Below are 20,171 nucleotides of genomic sequence, written 5' to 3' on the forward strand. Positions count from 1 at the left end.
TCAGACACCCTCAGGGCCCTCTATAATTAGTGTGTATACAGACATATATATATTTTCTTTTTGGTATTTTTTAAATATAAATTTACTTATATCTGTAGAAAAATGAGAACATAAATGTGTTATTACAATCTTTGCTGGAAAAGGTTATATGGAGTTAGAAAGAATAAACCATTTATTAGTAGTTAACATATATTAAAATGGTTTAATGATTTAAGAAAATATAAAAAAAATATTAATACTGTCAAACTTTCATACCAGAAAATATTACAGATTTTTTTCAATTAGACTTTTTCAAAGATGAAATATGAAAAATTTAAATAAGTTTTATATAAAGAACTTCTGTAACCTCAATTAATATACAGTGGGATGTCTATTCTATATAGATATATTTATTATTATTTCTCAATTTAAGCACCATTCAATTCTTCTGGATCCATTCTGGCTGGAAAATCCCTAAATCCACAGGATGTTATCTATTTAATGGCACGTTAACTGAATATGAGGTGGGTTTTTTAAAAAAGAAAATACTTTAATTCCTATCTATATCTTAATTGGTTTGTCTTGAGCCAGTTCATAAAAGTTACTGCAATTTCAAGTGCCGGTGTCTCTGTACAGCCTCTTGACCACACCCAACCTCTGAGACTGTATTGAAGTCTCTGGCCATGTGTGGAAGGACCTGAGGGCAACAGGTGTGTCTTTGTCCTGCAGACAGTAGCCAGCTGGCTCATCTCCATGCACCATCAGGAATTGCCTCGACTTCAGTTTTATGATCCTGCTTTTGTAAATCGGACAAAAGCTGCACTCCCTGGGTGCTGCTGGGGTGGTGAGGGGCTGCCCACAAAGAAAACCCAGGTAATTGCTTCTGATCACACATATTCTGTATGTTGCCCGTTTTGTATAAGCTTAAATAAAAATAGTGTTGGACAAACCTCCAGCCGCTACATTTGTTATCTTAAAAACTTCAATGCATTTTAGGCAGGAGATGTTTTAACTGAAAACCTGTATGAAAAATAGCTATAAAATACAGTGATTGGTGTGGTCATCACTTAACGTGTTAAGAAGGGAGAGGTTTCAGAAGAATGGTCAGTTTTGCAGTCATCCTTCCAGCCTGATGCCTTCCCAGCACACACAGTGGGACTACAAACTCGAGAGCTATTTCTCAGAGTGTGGCCTATGGCCCAACTGCATCAGAATCACCAGAAGTGCTTATTAAGCCCGAAGATCCAGCATTTCCCTGAGGAGGGTCAGAGACCTCCGTCTTCAGCTGGCCCTCTAGGGGTCTGATGCCTCCAAAGTTTGAGAAGTCAGGCCTTAAAGGCTTGGAGCTGCCAACCACCCCCATCCCCAAGGATCCTTGCCTGGGACAGGGGTGCACTGGTCCTCTGGGGGGTTGGTGCCAGTCAGCCAGCCCTAGGATGGGGACACTGGCCCCAACAGCTTTGGGCAGGCAGGCCTGGGTCAGTACTGGGGCAAGTAGGCTGGCCTGCGCTCAGCCTTCCCCGGGAAGGCCTTGAAGCCCTTGGGCGCTGCCTTGTGTGCTGCTGGGGGTGGGGGCTGTGGTGGGGTCTGCACGTAGGAGAAGGAGGCCGTGCTGCAATCAGTGCTTGCAGCCCATACCGGGGACTGCAGCATCTGCATGGTGTCGTTCCATTGGCTGCCAGGGCTGGTGACCGCGTAGAGTGGTGCGCCTGGGCTAGGCAGTGTGCTGGGTAGTGGAGAAGGGTGTTGCCAGGGTGCTTTGGGTGGCCACGTTTTGGTTTTGTTATCCTGAGAGACAGAAGAAGGTTCTTAGTGGCAGTTCTGGCAATTTATCATCTTTCCCACCACCCCGATCTCTGCCCTGTTTTCACCTAGGAGATAGGGTGAGAGCCTCTCCCTCCCCCACAGCCCTGGGACAGCACTGTGCAGGAGAACTGGCAGTGGCAGGAATGTTGTCTGCACTGTTCAGTGCAGCAGCCACGTGCCAGTTATGGCTAGTGCAACCACGGACTCAATTTTTATTTACATTGATTTCCATTGATATTCAAATAGCTACATGTGGCTAGTGTCTACCATATCAGGCAGCACAGTCCCACAGCTTCCTCTACATATAGCTCTGAGTTAGCTGAGCTGGCTGATCATTTAGACAAAATCATGGGAAAAAAGTTGTTCACCACAAAGATCCCATCATTTCTTTGACGCCCTCTTAAAATTTCAGCTTTGGTCCCTGGCCCGTTTGGCTCAGTGGATAGAGTGTTGGCCCGCGGGCTCAAGGGCCCCAGGTTCAATTCCGGTCAAGGGCATGTACCTTGGTTGCGGGCACATCCCCAGTAGGGGGTGTGCAGGAGGCAGCTGATCAATGTTTCTATCTCATCGATGTTTCTAACTCTCCCTCTCCCTTCCTCTCTGTAAAAAATCAATAAAATATATTTTAAAAAACCTCAAAACTTCAGCTTTGGGCTCTGGCTGGGTGGCTCAGTTGGTTGGAGCGTTGTCCCGTACACCAAGAGATTGTGGGTTCGATTCCCCCGATGCCCAGTCAGGGCACATACCTAGGTTGTGGGTTTGATCCCTGGTTGGGGAACGTTTGGGAGGCAACTGATCAAAGTTTCTCTCTCACAGCCATGTTTCTCCCTCTCCCTTCCACTTTCTCTAAAAATCAATAAACATATCCTTGAATGAGGATAATTAAATAAATGAATAAAAAATGAAAAAAATACTTCAACCTTGGAACCTTGCTCATGGTCTGTATCCAATAGAGCCAGCCCTGTGGCCAGAGCAGAGCCCCCAGTACCTGATTCACATCCTCCACTGTGGTAAGAAGAGGCGGTGAGGGCAGCGTGCTGGTCTCCTGCTCTCCACTGCTGTGTTTCCTGAAAGAACCAAGAGCTCAGTGCAGTAGTTGCCTTGTTTCCTGTCCAGCTTACCTCCAGGGGGCACCTTATCCACTTGGCTCTGGCATCTGGGGCACTGATTCTAGGTGGGTGTGTGGAGACGTGCTTGGATACACAGCGTGCAGGGGGAAAAAGTGAGTCACCATCAAATGCTGCACTCCGCAAGCCATCACAGGGTTGGGATAGAGTAAGGGTGGCAGGCATGAGGACAAATACTGGCTCTTTCAGCTGCTGAGTCCATCAGCTATGGAAGCGGTTCTCAACCTGTGGGTCGTGACCCCTTTGGGGGTCGAACGACCCTTTCACAGGGGTCGCCTAAGACCATCGGAAAACACATATATAATTCTATATTGTTTCTGTCAATCACTATGCTTTAATTATGTTCAATTTGTAACAATGAAATTGGGGTCATGTATTAAAGGGCCGCGGCATTAGGAAGGTTGAGAACCACTGAGCTATGGCCTTTTGTTAATTTATTCAACAGATACTGATTACTTACCATGCAATGTGGATATGTGACTATAAACTAAAAGCCTGTTAAGTTTCACAACTGACATGAAGTTTGTTATAAGGATGAAAAAGGCAGGATTAGCAGGCTCAGAGCCGGGTAACTCAGTCTGTCAGCACTCTTGCATGCAGACAGCAGTCTCCGCAGAGGTGATGCTCCAGGTGACTGAGATGTCTAACCAGCCTCCCTGATTTCCCATGCCTCCAAGAGAAGTCTGAAACTCCACCCCTGGCTCCATCCTGCTTCTCCTGCAGTCCTCCCAGTCTTGGTCCATGGCACCCCCTTTCACACAGATAGATATTCAGGCCAAAAACTTGCCTATCATCCTTGATTCTTCTCTCTCACACATACCCTCTGCCAATACCTCACCAGTGCCCCCTCATTGTGTTCAGCTTTCTGCTCATCAGAGGCCTTCCTGACTCTCATTCTGAAAACAGAAAATCCACCTGTCCCTTGCACTCTGCCCCTAAACCCTGCTTTATTTTTCTTCACAGCATCTAACCCAATCTGACATATTTTGTTGTTGTTGTTTTAAATCTGCCTTCCCGCAATAGAACATACCTTCCACTAGGAGGGGGATTTTGTTTTGTTTGCCGCTACATTAGGGTGCCTGGTACATGATAGGTGCCAATGAATGAATGAATGAATGAACGAATGAATGACTTTAACTTCTCCAAGTCTCAACTTCTTCACCTATGAATTGGGGGTAAAACAGTACTTGTATAATAAGATGGTTGCTATGTGCTGAATTATGTCACCTCCCTACCCCCCAATTCATATGTTGACTCTAAATTCATATGCTGAAGTCCTAACTCCCAATACCTTATACTGTAAGTGTATTTAGACATAAGGTGCTTAAACACGTAAGTTAAAATGAAGTCATTAGGGTGGGTTCTAATCCAATGTGACAATTGTCCTCATAGGAAGAGAAGATTAGGACATGGACACACACAGGAGAAGACCATATGAAGATACAAAGAGAAGAAGGCTGTCTGCAAGCCCAGGAGAGAGACCTCAGAGGAAACCAACCCTGTTGACACCCTGATCTCAGACTTCAAGCCTCCAGAACTGTAGGAAAATAAACTTATCTCGTTTAAGCCCCCAGTCTGTGGTACTTGGTGACGGTAGCCCTAGCAAATAAATACAGAGGTTGCGAGAACTGAGTGAGAAAATGTACGTAAATGCTTACCCAGGGCCTAGCTTGTATTAGCAATCACTATCATCACCACTGTTACAACTCTGTGACTCAGGTACCCTTCCCTCTTCTCCTACCCACTCCCCACTGCTTATCCACTGAAGCCCGACCTGGCACACAAGGGCCGTGTAGCCTGGCCTCCCTTTCCCTCCACAGCATGCCTTCCACTGCTCAGGCAGCCCTGCATGCGATTTCCCGCCCACGTCCTTCAGACTGCCACTCTGGGCCTCTGCTTTCTCACACCCACACAGCCTTCCTACTTCTCTGTTACCAAATTATCCTCTAACTATGAGATCTAAACTTCTTAGATCTGAATAGACTATATTTCTATTTTTTTCAAATTTGAAATACCAGTCAGAGGTCATTTTACCCACCTCTCCCTTTCACAAGGAAACTGAGGGTCAAGCCTTTTATTTGGAGCTGCAAAGCCTGCTGGTGAGCCCTGATTAGAACTTTCTTGTCCTGGTCCTGCTCCCCCCACTCCCACAAAAGCCTGCCTCCTGCAAGGCACAGACCAACACAGGCAAACCTGGTCTCAGAACTCTCCCTTGCCTGACATACTGGAACTTTTTTACTTCCACTGGCATGAGACTATTCTGCCAGCAAAACTCAACCCAATGTTAAGTCACCCGGACTAAAAGCCTGTGTGGTGGCCCCACAGAGGCCTAAGCAAGACAGTGCCAGCGAAGGCCCTCTGCCTTTTTCACACAGGCCGATTGGGAGCAGTGGGCTCCTGAGCTTTCCGGAGGACTAAGCTGTGGATCACATTCACGTGCCCCATCCTTTGATTCAGAAATCTCTTCATACCTTCTCTGCTTGACAGCAGCAACGAGGTCAGGCCCTGAAAACATGGAGAACAAGCTGTCGCCATTGGCAGAGGATGTCTCGTCACTCGAGCTGGCTGAGTCTCCCTGAGTACCCGACCAGCCGCTGTGCAGGCCATCCCTGAAAGCCAAAGAGAGAAGTTGGTCCTGGGCCTCCTGCAGCCAGCCTAGACGCCGGCAGCCCAAACCAAGCTCTAAAAATCTTTACCCTCCACTCATCTCACACCAAATAGTGGTTTCTTATGTCTTACACGCAGGTCCACGTGCAAGTGACCTGTGCAGTTCAAACCTGCTTTATTCAAGGGTCAACTGTACTTTCGTTCCGTGGCTAGGAACCCATGTATGCAGAGTCAACTTTAATTTGTGTGAATTTTCAACTGCATGGTGGGTTGGTGCCCCTAGCCCTTGTGATGTTCAAGGGACAACTGTAATACATACGCATCACTGCCCTTTATTCCTCTCAGAAACCTGTGGTTTACATATGAAATTCATCAGAGCAAACAAAAACTTGAGGTGGTCTTTAGCTGTCCAGATTTCTTAACCAGGTAGCAATAAGAGATGTGAAAAACCAATCCCCAGTTGTCTTTATGATGAAAATCCACAATCTCTCCATTCAATGGAATCAGAACCATACACCTTTACCTTTTGTAAATGGTAAGGATCACATTCCATAAACTACATGGGTTTGTTTCATAGACATGCTCATTTCAGCATAAAAACTTTGTTAAACATGCAATTTCTTTATACTATCAAATAAGATCCTTGTCTAGGGTGGAAGAGTCTGTCTAGAAAATCAATTTTATACCAATGATGTGTTCACAGGAACACTTCATGCCACCGTGCATCCCACAGTCAATCACAAAACTCTGCCTCCTGAAGATCTGACCATTTGTCACTCTCACATGTGGGTTTGAATTGAATTACTTGATAAGAGTGCACAAAGGCCCCAGCTGGGACACCCAGATCCCAAACTCAGCTTTACTGCCACGCCCAGCACTCACCCTTCTGTGAAGAACTCTGGGAAAGGCCAGGTTCTATGGGCATCATCCATGGGTGGCCAGTGTCCCCGAGGGTTGCCTGGACGGCGACTGTGTTGGACTTGCCGCTTCTGCTGCATTGCCTGGCTCACTCCTGCCACGTAGCGTGCAAATTCAGGGTCTGAACCCACTGTGTTGAGACAAAGGGATAAAAAGGGTTTGGAGCCAAATTGGCCTCATTTCCTTTGCTACCTTCTGAGGATGTGCTGGTCACACACACAGAAAAGTGGTGAGCTGCCAGGCCTGTGGCCAAGTTGGCTGCAGGATTTGCCTAGCAGTCTGCAATGGTGAGCCGGGGCTTGGAGCACATAGGTCTGAGGTTCACCTATGGTGTGCATAGTACTGTCAGGAAGGCTTATGCCTAGGACAGAGGCAGGCTGAATGTGAACAGGAGACAGGGAGAACAAAAAAGGTTTGTTTTATTCATAACTAAATATTAAGAACAAATACTTTAACATTTTCCAAAATCTAATGTTACATAGGTAACAACTTGGAAAGTCAGGTGAGCAGCCAACTAACCTGGAAGTTATCAAAGCATCAGGATTAGCCAGATAGAGAATATATGCCATTCCCACTTGGGCCCAACTCTGATAGAATATTTCCATGGATACTGGATGGCAAACCTGCTCATTCAGTCTGAAGAAATAGGAGTGGTAATAGGCCCTGACCCAGTGACTTATTTGGTTAGAGCCTTGTCTTGACATACCAAGATTGCAGGTTCGATCCCCAGTCAGGGTGCATACAAGAGCCAACCAATGAATGCATCAGTAAGTGGCACCACAAACCAATGTCTCTCTCCCCCTTCCTCTTTCTCTCTTAAAAGTGGTAAAAAATAACATGAAATTTCAGGATGTATTAAGAGGTGCCTGGAAACATACTGGATAGAGCTGAGTAATGTGCAGGGCAGTAAAAGTGGGAGAAAAAAACAGCACAGAAGGTATCTCTCTCTTAGAGAAAGAGTCAAACAAAAAGCTATGGCAGCCCTTCCTCTCTGAAATCAATAAAATTAAAAAACAAATTAAAAACCCTCAACCTGTGTGGTTCAGCGGTTGAGCGTTAACCTACAAACCAGGAGATCATGGTTTGATTCCTGGTCAGGGCACATGTCTGGATTGCGGGCTTGATCCCTGATAGGGGGTATGCAGGAGGCAGCCCATCAGTGATCCTCTCTCAACATTGATTTTTTTTTAAAATATATTTTATTGATTTTTAACAGTGAGGAAGGGAGAGGGATAGAGAGTTAGAAACATCGATGAGAAAGAAGCATCCATCAGTTGCCTCCTGCACACCCCCTACTGGGGATGTGCCTGCAACCAAGGTACATGCCCTTGACTGGAATCGAACCTGGGACCTTTCAGTCCGTAGGCCGACGCTCTATCCACTGAGCCAAACCGGTTAGGGCCAACATTGATGTTTTTATCTCTGTCCTCTGAAATCAAGAAAAACATATTTTTAAAAAAACTATGGCAGGAAAATACCCATGGGTCACAAACTGATTATGAATCAGCAGTTTGTATGTTTTAGCTCCAGGTTGGGAAAGACACTAAAAGCACAATCACACCGTTAGCTTTTGCTCAGGGCTCTGCCACAGGACCACTGCATGAAACTATGCCATTGTGCACTATAGACAGATGCCCACAAGAGGGAGAGTAGAGGCTGAAATCAAGGCCCTGTCCCAGTGAGTCAAGCCATGTCCCCAGGGGCTGTGTGTGTCTGTCCAGAGAGTGCCTTCTGTAATTCACCTGTCTATATAGACTCTATGCCCTTGGGACAGGTCTGCAGAAAGCTACATTAAGGACTTGAAGGTCAGAAAGGAACACCCAGAAGGAAAAGCTGGTAGGATTTGCAGGCTAAGGACATAAAGAGAGTCTGGGCCTCAACTGTATCAACAGTGATAAAATTCTGCCCTAGATGGTTTGGCTCAGTGGATAGAGCACTGGACGGTGGATTGAAGGGTCCTGGGTTTGATTCCAGTCAAGGGCACATGCCCAGATAGCGGGCTCAATCCCCAGTAAAGGGCGTGTAGGAAGCAGCTGATCAATGATTCTTTCTCATCATTGACGTTTCTCTCTCTCTCTCTCCCTCTCCCTTTCTCTCTGAAATCAACAAAAATATATTTAAAAAATCAAAGAATAAAGAATCTAAAGCTTCAGCATAGGTAACATCAACTCACCTGGATTATTTAAAAAAGAAAAAAAACAACAACAGTGATAAAATTCTGCCAAATACCACTTATACTCTGGTTCACCTACATGACTGTCAAAAAATGTACAGGCTGTTTATCAGCAATGGAGGAAATGTGCCATGCCTCTCCCGCAGTGCCAAGGTAGGCTTGCTCCTCCACAGCAGCTGGAGCTATTTGCCCTTCCAGTAGCCCAGGGCATAAAGTTCCCCACATCCACCCACCCCAGGGCAGCAAGAACAAGAAAGCATGAGCAGCAGCTTGAGAAATTTCTAGAAGAAATAAAAAAAACACTTCTGCCCTTTAACAATTAATGTTGGGTTGTTTGTCAGGGAAACTCCTCTTCTTGTGGTTTTGTAAATATACACTATAGTTATGTACAATATTTCAGAGTATTCCCCTTGTGAATGAAATATACTTTCCACTTCTGTATACCTTTTACTAAATTAGAGAAAAAAGCAATTTCTATATACCTATCATGCATCTATACACTTTATCAGATTTGTTTACTAATGCTACAAGTTTTTTTTTTTTTTTACTGAGTCTTGTTTTTTCCAAGTCTATACCTACAAAGAGATGTGCTTTATAATCTATCATTTTCTAAAGCTTGTATCTCTTATTTCCCTTGTTTTTGTCTTGATGTATTTGCTAGAAAGTTCAAGATAAAGTTAAATACTGTTGGTAGCGATAGCTGCCACCCTGTCTGGGTCTAGACTTTAACTGGAACTTTGTTTCACTATACAAAGTGCTACTTACTACTGGCTTTTGGTAGGTAGTCTTTTTTAAAAAATTAAAAAAAAAATTATTTTTTACTCTAGAGACTGTCTCTCTTGAACACAAACTCCACATTCCACACTCAGCCCCCTCCCCCCATAGTCTTTTTTTTTTATATTCAAGAAATTTCCTTCTATTCATGTTTTACTCTAAGGGACTTATTTATTTTTTAAGAACTGCTGGTATCTTTTATTAAATGTCTCCATAGTATCTATTACTATGAGTTTTTCTCATTTAATTGGTCGATCTGATAGATTACCGTACATTAGCAGAGTTCCTTCTACTGAACCACCTTATACCCCTGAAGTAAACGGGGTTTAGTAACATCTGAACTGATGGATTTTCTTGCATCTATCCACTCGTACATGAGATGCACTATAGTTTACTTTTTGTATAATCCTTATAAAGTTTTTATGGTAAAAATCAAGTTGGCTTCATAATTACCTTTATAATCTCTTCTACTGAAATAGATCTATAGATCTAGGCAGGTTTTCTACTTCTTGGTACAATTTTGGTAATGTATATTTTATTAGGAAAGACTCCATTTTCCATTAAGTTCTCAAATGTGTTGTCATCAAGTCGTATGTAGTAATGTTTTAAGAGTTCTTCTAATCTTTGCTGTATCTGTAGTACTTATGTCTCCTTTTTTTCTAGTCTTGTTTCTTTTAGCTCTCTCTCTTTTTATTCATTAATCCTCACATAAGAATATTTTTTTTCCATTGATTTCTAGAGAGTGGAAGGGAAGGGGGGGGGGGAGAGAGAGAGAGACAGAGAAACTTTGATGTGAGAGAAACACATCTACTGGTTGCCTCCCACACACATCCAACCAAGGTGGGTATTGAGCCTGCAACTGAGGTGCCCTTGACTGGAATCAAATCTGGGATCCTTCAGTCTGCAGGCCAATTAGGCCAGGGCTCGCTCTCTCTCTTTTTTTAATCCTTACCTAAGGATGTGTTTTTGTGGGTGGTTTTTTTTTTGAGAGGAAGGGAGAGGGAGAGGAAGATAGAAACATCAATGATGAGAGAGAATCGTTGATCGGCTGTCTCCTGCATGCTCCGCACTGGGTAGTGAACCTGCAACCTGGGCACGTGCCCTGACCGAGAATCAAACTGTGACCTCTTGGTTCATAGGTTGATGCTCAACCACTGAGCCACACCAGCCAGGCGAGGATGTGTTTTTGTTGTTGTTAACCCTCACCTGAGGATATTTTTTCCATTGCTTTTTCAGACAGCGTGGAAGGGAGGGAGGGAGAAGTGGAGAGGAAGAGAGAGGGATATGTGAGACACAAATGGATTGGTTGCCTCCCGTGTGAGCCCAACTGGGCTGAGGAACGAACCTGCAACCCAGGTACATGCCCTTGACTGGGAATCGAACCCTTGAAGTTTCAGTCTACAGCCGGCGCTCTAACCATTGAGCACACCAGCCAGGGATACTATAATCATGGCTCTTATCCTTAATCAGTTCCTCCTCCTAGTTTATCTTTGTTTTGTTTCTAAGTTCTTTTTCTAATTTCCTAAGATAACTCTGGTGGAATACTCACACTGTGTATGTTGGGAGAAGCTGTATTCTATGAAGGCAGGACGGTACCCTACCACCTTTCATAGGTCCTGGAGTTTAAGCAGAAAAGAACACCACAACAGGAAAAAGCCCCCACTGCTGTGGCTCCCATGAATGGGAGGGCCCAAACTGGAGCCCACTTGCACTAGTAGCTTCTCTTATACCTCACCCTGTCCTCTGCAAAGTGAGAAAAAGAGTTCCATTTATCTTCTCAGCCTCAACCTCACTGCTTCCCACCTTTGCTGGGTCTGTCCCATACTTGCCATCAGGCAGTGAAAAAGGGTCTTTAAAATCACTTCCCCACAAGGCTGTGGCCAACTGGCCCTGTGATGTCCTCGGTGATTATATTTATGTTACAACACTGAGGTGGGGAGGGGGACTCACGTACCTGCAGGATCAAAAGGCAGAATCTCTCCCAACATTCCGAAGACTCCATCACTTTGGTCACGATTTGGCCAGGTATTATTTCTAGGTCCCTGCGGCTTCTGCCCTAAAACCTCTGACATCATGTTATCCATGTAGCTGCTCACCAGACCCAAGCTGTACAAGTCAGAACTGAGATCAGACATGCCAGGCCACTGGCCCAGAGGAGACAGACCCACTCCGACGGGCTGTGCTGGCTGCTGGGATGAGCCATGTACCCATTTCCCAGGGGCACGAGGCTGGGGTGGGGGCTGCTGTGGTCCAATGGGTTGGAGCAGGTGTTGGTAGTATTGAACCTGGGGTTGTTGTTGCTTTGGGGACTGCTGCTGAGGTGCCAGGCCTTGCTGGGGTGTCAGAGGTGTGTGTGTCCCAGCTTGGGGTGGCCGCGGTGGAGGGGGCGCAGGCAGTGGTGGCTGCTGTGGCTGCATGGCTCCTGCCTTCTGTTCAGTCACCAAGGCTGTGGCAGCAGAATTACGCCTTGTCACTAATGGGGAGCCCTGATGTGACTGGCCCATATTAAAGCCGGAGAGAAAATCGATCACTTCCTGCATTTCCTGATCAGTTGGTAAATTCATACCCTTCTCGTCCTTGCCATCATCCCCTTGCAGAAAGCTGTCACGCCTCTCCATGAGAAAACCATTGGCCATTTGATTACTGGGATTCTGAGCTGACTGTGAAGGGTCTGCAGTCCTAGGAAAATTACCAATGTTCAAAATGCTTTGTAACCTTGAATCAATATTACTGGGCATTTTGGCTTTCTCTTCTGAACACCCAGCTATGAAGATGCTTTTGGAAGGGGTATTTAGGATGGAATAATTGGTGCTGCTGCCAGAGCTGGTACACGAAGCTTTCTTGGTGAAGCGGGATGTCAGTTTGGAGAAGGTCTTCTGCAGGCCGCCTGAAGGTTTGTTCCCATTTCCAGAAGGGAGGTCAGCCTGATTCCCAAAATCACACATCTCCCTTTGCAGCTGTATCTGTATGCAGGGCAAAGCTTGTTCCCTATTTCAACAGAAATGTAGTTTTTAAAAAAAGACAAATATACAAATTGGATAATGAAATAGATCTCTTTATATTTAAGAAAGACTTCAAGAACAAAAAAGACCTCTCTGTGTGTTATTAGGTTCACTTATTTATATACTAGAGGCCCAGTGCACGCGATTCATGCATACGTAGGGACCCTAGGCTGGGCCAGCGATCAGGGCTGATCAGGTTCCCCACCTCCCTGCCTCCTCCTTCCCTCGCTGCCCACACGCTGCCATGGCGCGGTTCCCCCGCCTCCACGCCTCCTCTTTCCCTCACTCCCTCAGCGCCCCACCGCCACCGCTGGTCCCCTGCCATGTTCTGCACCACCCCCGGTGGACAGTGCACAGCATAGAGAGTGATCAAACTACCATTCTCCTGGTGGAACTCCCGAGGGAACACTTTGCATATTAGCTTTTTATATATATAGATATAAAAAGCCAGCGACCGTAATGCCATAACAACTGGTCGCTATAATGCCTACTGCAGCCAGCGAACCCGCCCAAAGCAGGGTGGGGCTGGCGGGCCAACCTCCCACGGCCCCTCCCCCAAACCGGCCTGCCCCCGATTGGCCTCTCCCACCCTGAAAAAGGGCGGGGTGGCTGGCCAACCCCTCTGTAACCCCTCCCCCTGACTGGCCCCACCCCTGATCACCCCCCCCCTCCAATAGGGGGTGGGGCTGGCTGGCTAACCTCCTGCAGCCCTTCCCCAAGGCTGGCCCCGCCCTGAATGGGCCCCCACCACTCCGAATGGCCTGCGGCCCCTCCTCCCGGCTGGCCCCACCCCTAATTGGCTCCCACACTCTCATCAGGGGCAGGGCCACAGGCCAACCACTCATGGCCCCTCCCCGGGGCCACTGGCCCCTGATTGCCCCCCCCCCATTCGGCTGGCCCACTGCCCACAGCCCCTCCCCACAGCTGGCCCTATCCCCGATCAGCCCCCACCACCCCATCAGCCCGCGGCCCCTCCCCCCAGTCAGTTTCGCACCGATTGATCTCCCCCACCAATCAGGGGTGGGGTTGGCCAGCCAACCTCCCATGGCCCCTCCCCTGGCCACTGACCCCCAATCGCCTCCCCCTCCAATCGCCTATGGTCCCTAACCCCAAGCCAGCCCGGCCCTGATCGGGACAGGCCAGTTGGTCAACCTCCCGCCACCTCCTCCTCCCAAGAGGCCCAGCCCCGATCCACCCCGATTGGGGTCGGGCCGGCCAGAGCCCACCCATGCACGAATTCATGCACTAGGCCTCAGGTTTTATAGATAATTGGAAATAATTTAAGTACTTACTATCTATATTTATTTTAAAGAAACCTGTAGTGTCTAACATGGGACTGTGTTGAAAACTACATCAGGATTTTGGCCTGAGGGGTTTGAGCAAAACCCTTTAACTGCAGAACAGGAAAGCAACGCAAGGCTAGAGTGGGGATGTCACCAACAGAGGCCTGCTGTGCGCCTGGAGAACAGGGACTGAGAGTCTGGCAGATCCAGCAGAGGGAAAATGGACAAATCCACACAGCAAAGAGGGGTGGGTGGGGAAGACTCAGACACTAGGCAGCACTGTTGTCTTTGGAAGTAATTTGCAGACAGTGCCAAGAACAGGTGGCTGTGACTTCCAACATTTTCCGAGCACTCTTTTCCAGCACTGAAAGAGAGCCCTAGAGATAGAAAGGGCACTGGGAGGGGGCTGAGGCAGGTGATGGCTGGTGCAACCCTGGATGAGCCACCTCACTGCTCTGGACCTGTTGTGTTCATGAGGTAAGACAGGGGGAGGACACATGGCTAGATGTTTAAGGTCCCAACCTGTTCTAAGGTTAACAATTCACAAAGAGATAATTTTGTGTGTCAGCTACTTTCAGACAGAAATAAAGTTCATGCAGGATATAAGTAAAATTTCTAAACATTTCTTTGCTCTTAGTTCATAAGGAGAATATCAGTTGAGTTAAAATCCTTTGATGGATTTATTCTCAAATAATAGAACAAATGAAGGCAAAAATGTTGACAAAATGGGGAGTCTGGGTAAAAGACAGAGAGCAATTCTCTGGACTATTCTTGTAACTTTTCTCTAAGTTTGAAATTATTCCATAAAAAATTTAACAAAATGTTTTCTCTCTTGTCTTATGTACTCACATACTATCAGTGACACGAGCACACATGAAACTATATGTGGTTATACAGTCCCTAGGTGTGCACCTGAATGCAAACCAGTTCAAGTGACCGTTGGAGACACCAACCTCCCTGCCCTCCAGCGGCTGAGGTCCAGCACAGCCGTGTAGAGCACGTCCACCAGGCCCAGCGTCTTCTCGGGGTCCAGGCTTCTTTGCAGCAGGGACATGGTAGCAGGGTCTTCTTTCAGGCACCTAGGCACAAACCAGGCGCATTAGTCTGGGCTGCATTTCTCTGCAAAGGTGTTCCAAGAAGGCTTTACACAAAGGCTACAACTTTTTTTAAAAATATAGTTTTATTGATTTTAGAGAGGAACGGAGAAGGAGAGAGAGAGAAACATCATCGATCAGCTGCCTCCTGCACATTCCCCACTGGTGACCAGGCACGTGCACTGACTGGGAATCGAACTGTGACCTCCTGGATCATAGGTTGATGCTCAATCACTGAGCCACGCCAGCCGGGCAAGGCTACAATTTTCACACACTTTTGCACTGAATAAAAATTCAGTAACTATAAGAACATTTAGAGAATGACAGGGCTAACACTGAACTTGTTGCTCTGCAGAAGGAGGAGGAAGCAACAGGGTCTGGAGTATCTATGGATTTCTAACTATCTAGAATTCCTAATGCCTTCTCACTTTCCAACACTGGCTCCGGCCCTGACTTTCCTCCCTGCCCTGCTGAGGTTCTGAGGTCTGGCACCATATGTAGCCCTTTTCAAACTCTTTCTATAACACCCCTGCCCTTTCCTTCCTCTATAGCTCTTCACACCTGTACCCAAGAAACAGGGTCAACAGAGGGGGAAATCCACACAGTACGCCCCCTGGACTCACTGCAAATTTGAGGTAAGCAACAAATATGGCCTTCCCATAAGTTAACTTTTTCCTTTTCCAAGAGGACTGTTTCACCCCTCCTCGCCTCTCCTCAAAGCTCTGCTGTCCCTGCTGTCTCACCCATTCCTTCCCACCTCAATTATCCCTTAACTGAGAAACCACACAAACAGATGAGACCTACTCCATCTCCCCTCATCACTAAGTCCACCACCTCACCTGTGTCCCTGCCCATGCACCCTGCCTTTCCCCCGTGTCACAGTGGAACACAGGCCCTGTTCTTACTACAGGCTGACCTATACCTGAGTGCTGCATGCCACCCTCTTGCTTTCCCAAGGACTTCGCTTATGCAATCACCCCATTCCTTCCCTGTGATATTCCCTTTGGCAAACAAACCAGTCTCACTACCTTCTCTTAGCCCCACATTCCCCTTCAAATACTGTCCCAATTCTCTGCTCCCTATTCTCCTCTCATTCCACTCTGAGCAAGCTCTTATCACCATTAACTCCACTAAAATAACTTCTTTGCAGGGCTGGTGCGGCTCAGTGGTTGAGCATCAACCTATGATCCAGGAGGTCACGGTTCAATTCTTGGTCAGGGCACATGTCCTGGTTTCAGGCTTGATCCCCACCCAGTAGGGGGCATGCAGGAGGCAGCCAATTAATGATTCTCTCTCATCACTGATGTTTCTATCACTCTCTCCCTCTCCCTTCCTCTCTGAAAAAAAAATTGTATATATATAAAATAACTTTTTTGTTATTGCTGGTAATCCGCACCTGAGGATATTCCTTCCATTGATTTCGAGAGAGAGTAGAAAGAAGGGAGGAAGGGGGAGATAGAAGGAAAAAGGGAGAGAGGGAAGAGAGGGTAAGGGAGAGAGAGAAACATTGATGTGAGAGAGACACACTGATTGATTGCCTCCCACACACGCCCCAACCAGGGCTGGGTATTGAACCTGCAACCCAGATACGTGCCCCTGACCAGGAACTGAACCCAAGACCTTTTCATGCATGGGCCGATGCTCTATCCACTGAGAACATCGGCCAGGATCCCACTAAAATAACTTCTTAAAATTTATTTCAGAGAGGGAGAGGAAGAGAGAGATAGAATCATTGATTGGCTGCTTCCTGCATGTCCCCCACCAGGGATCAAGCCCACCTGTGCATGTGCCCTTGATAAGAATCGAACCCAGAACCCTTAAGTCTGCAGGCTGATGCTCTATCCACTAAGCCAAACTGGCTAATGCTAAAATAACTTTTATCGAACAGGTCAGATCTCGCCAGAGTCAAGGGCAAGTTACCTGTCTCTACCTCAACCTCACTCAACCTCTGAACAATGTTGTGCAGGTTTCTTTCCTCCTGGATCACTGTCTCTGCAGCTTTGGTAAACCCAGACTTGCTTGTTTCCTTCTACCTGTCTGGCAGCTCCTTCTTGGTCTCCTCTGTGGACTCCTCCTGCTCCTCTTACCCCTGTCTCTGTATTGTGGCACGTTCCAGGCTTTGTCCTCTTCCCTAGACTGCATCTGGTCCTGAGACTTCACAGACCATGCCTACACTGAAGACTTTCATATTTCCTTCACCAGTCCACACCTTCCTCTTGAACTCCACTCTCATGTATCTAACAGCATTATTGATATCTCTCCTTGCACACCTAACAGGCAGCTCAAAGGTAGCCTGGTCAGCCCTAGCTGGTATTGCTCAATGGGTAGAGTGTCAGCCTGTGGACTGAAAGGTCTTGGGTTCTATTCCAGTCAAGGGTACATACGTTGGTTGCAGACTTGATCCTCAGCCTCAGTTGGGGTGCATGTGGGAAGCAACCAGTTGGTGTGTCTGTCTCTCTCCCGTCGATGTTTCTCTCTCTGTGTCTCCTCTCCCTTCCATTTTCTCTAAAAAAAAAAAAAAAAAAAAAATCAATGGAAAAAATATCCTCTGGTGAGGGTTAACAACAGCGGGGCGGGGGGAGAGCCCTACCAGTTTGGCTCAGTGGATAGAGTGTTGGCCTGCGGACTGAAGGGTTCCAGGTTCGATTCCGGTCAGGGGCATGTACCTTGGTTGTGGGCACATCCCCAGTAGGAGGTGTGCAGGAGGCAGCTGATTGACGTTTCTCTCTCATTGATGTTTCTAACTCTCTATCCCTCTCCCTTCCTCTCTGTAAAAAAATCAATTATATATATATATATAAAAGCTAGCCTGGTTAGCACTACTCTTAATTCCTCTCTTCCCCACAACCATTCTGATTTCTACAGACTTCCTCAATAACTAAACAACACAGTTGTCTACCCAACCTATAAGCCACCTCTAGCTCCCTCATATCCTCCATCCATCTATTAGCACATCCTGACAGTTCTTCCAAAATATAGTCTGCACCCAAGCACTTCTCTCCCCATCTCTTATTACTGCTCTACTCCAAGAAACCACCCCCATCTGTGTCTCAGGAGCAAACTGCCAATTGGTCTCCTTTTCTCCTCTCTGGGCCCTCCAAGGCCCACCCTCCACACAGCAGCCAGAGTGAGCCTCTGACCACAAAGCAGAACACATCACTCCCATTTAAAGCCCTCTACTGGCAGCCTGTCACGACTGAAATACTGTCTAAACCCCTCCCCCCAGCCCTCCAGGCTCTTTGTGACCTGGCCCCTCCTGATGCTCCGCTCACCACACCTCTCACTGCCACCTCTGCTCACCCTGTCCTAACTACAAGGCCTTTTGTCACTCCCTGAATATGGAGGGTTTGCCCACATCTCAGGACCTTTGCTCTTGCTGCTGCCTTCTCCCGACTGCTTTCCCTTCAGAGCTACTTCCCACCATTCAAGCCCCCACTGCCCATGCAGAGCATCTCCACCAAGAGGCCTTTCTGAGAGGGAAAACCAGAAAGAGGCTGTCTGCTCCTGGGCACTCGGGAGTTAAATGGTGATCGACATGGCGAAGCCACCCTGAGAAGACAGCAGGGCTCTCCAAAGAACTGCATGAGAAGAAATATATCTGTGCGAGTGTGAGCTGGCCAGTTTCAGGAACACTGGAAAGGAAACAAGGCAAGCGCCGACAGTGCCCCACCAGCCTCGCTACTCCTGAGAGAATCTTGGCCAGTGGACCCGGCCCAGGTTCATGCACTGAATCCTCTCAGCCTGGAGTTGCTGATTATTAGGACACACTTGCTTTATGCTCACAAGCCACCTTCTGCCTGTCATTTGGCTGGTCACATATGTTTTACATGAGGAGAGCATTTGCTGGTCATGCAGAAAGGAGTACTACAGTTCCTAGTAATAATAATTTCTCTTTCTGAAAATCAACAAATTGGCATTTTTATTTTACTCATCAGTCTTGAGAACAGTCCCCCTAAGAGATTAAACCCATTCTTTTCACATATCACTCAGACTTGCTTAAAACTCTTTACCCGTTCTTAAACATCCAGGTCTCTTAAGGACCCTGCAAGTCCTGGTGTCTATAAACCCTCCTCAGCCCTCACCCCTTAATCATCACCTACCATATATCCCCAGCCATTCTGGGTGACTCCTCAGGCCTTTGCTGTTCCTTCTGCCTGGAGTGTTTTCCTCATCTACTCTCCACATGGCCAGCTCCTCTTAAATGTCACATCCTCAAAGAGGCCCTTCATAACTGACCTCCTCATCCAAAATAGCCTCCCTTACCCATCTCTACCCTATTCTCTGTCATATGACATCATTCTGCTCTTATTCCCTTCGCACACTCACCAGTTTGAACTTAACTCTTATGCTTATTAGTTCTTTCCTCCTTGTCCCCATTACAAAGTCAGCTCAGTTAGGAGCAGGGACCCTGTCTTTCTTTCTTGCTCATGATTAAATTTCCAGAGCCCAGGCAGTGCCTGTCACATATTAGGTATTTAGTAAGTATTTGTTGAAAGAAAAATGGATAGATTAAGTATGACAGTTTAAAAATTTAAGTAAAGTATTACTTCATTTGGAAAAAACATCTGGCAGCAACGAATATAATAAATTCTTGACTGGCTTTGCTAACAATTTCATTTTCTTTTTTTTCTTTTTTTGGTTGATCTCTTACCCCCCTACCTCCTGCCCCCCAACCCTCCCCGGCCTTCCCGCTGCAGTTTCATTTTCTTGAAGGTGGAGTAATCACTTCTGTTTGAGTCCGTCTGTCTCAACAAGCACATATTTTATAACTTGAAAGAAACAATAAAGAAATTTTGTATTTTTACCAAAAGCAACCAGCAGAGGGAACCACTCCTAGGACACACAGCGCAGAAGGTCCTTTCAATGGAGGTTCAATGAATTACAAAAGAAATCAATCATACAGTTTTGAAAGTAAACTGAAGTGTTAACCATTTCAGTACTAGCTGTTTATATTCGCCAAGTTATTAAAAAATTCAAACTTTTTTTCAAAATAGGAATCCAGGTTAAACAGAATATTTTTCTTTCTTTCTTCCTTTTTTTTTTTTTTAAAGATAATTAAAATTACTGATTGATTGATTTTAGAAAGAGAGGAAGGGGGAGGGAGAGGGAGATATCAATCTGTTGTCCCACTTATTTAGGCATTCATTGGTTGATGCGGGTATGTGCCCTGTCTGGAGATAGAGCCGACAACCTTGGTGTATGGGGATGACACTCTAACCAATTTACCCAGGTTAAACTGAATATTTTTCAAGAAGAACTTGCACTGGAAAACAAATTAAGAATTTGAGAATACAAAAATCTTATAGAAAAGTGAGATTTAAATGTATTATTTGATAGGAATAAAAATATGCATATAAATTACCATTCATTTCAGGAAATAGTGTATCATCTGAACAATCAAATTATAA

The 20,171-nt window shown here is 46.3% G+C and overlaps 1 protein-coding gene across 3 annotated transcripts in view; it reads right to left on the minus strand.

Moving 5' to 3' along the window:
• Positions 1–369: 369 nt before the first annotated feature.
• GARRE1 (granule associated Rac and RHOG effector 1) overlaps positions 370–20,171 on the minus strand; it is a 57,893-nt gene continuing 38,091 nt past the window's right edge. For all 3 annotated transcript variants that reach the window (XM_036345991.1, XM_036345992.1, XM_036345990.1), the window contains 6 exons: positions 14,623–14,748; positions 11,339–12,372; positions 6,402–6,567; positions 5,384–5,521; positions 2,774–2,852; positions 370–1,767 (listed from right to left, as the gene is read on the minus strand). In XM_036345991.1, coding sequence (XP_036201884.1) covers positions 1,459–1,767; positions 2,774–2,852; positions 5,384–5,521; positions 6,402–6,567; positions 11,339–12,372; positions 14,623–14,748 — 1,852 coding nt within the window. In that variant the 3' untranslated portion in view covers positions 370–1,458. The remainder of the gene's footprint in view (positions 1,768–2,773; positions 2,853–5,383; positions 5,522–6,401; positions 6,568–11,338; positions 12,373–14,622; positions 14,749–20,171) is intronic.

Source organism: Myotis myotis, unplaced genomic scaffold, assembly GCF_014108235.1.
Source record: "Myotis myotis isolate mMyoMyo1 unplaced genomic scaffold, mMyoMyo1.p scaffold_m19_p_19, whole genome shotgun sequence".
Lineage (NCBI taxonomy): Eukaryota > Metazoa > Chordata > Mammalia > Chiroptera > Vespertilionidae > Myotis > Myotis myotis.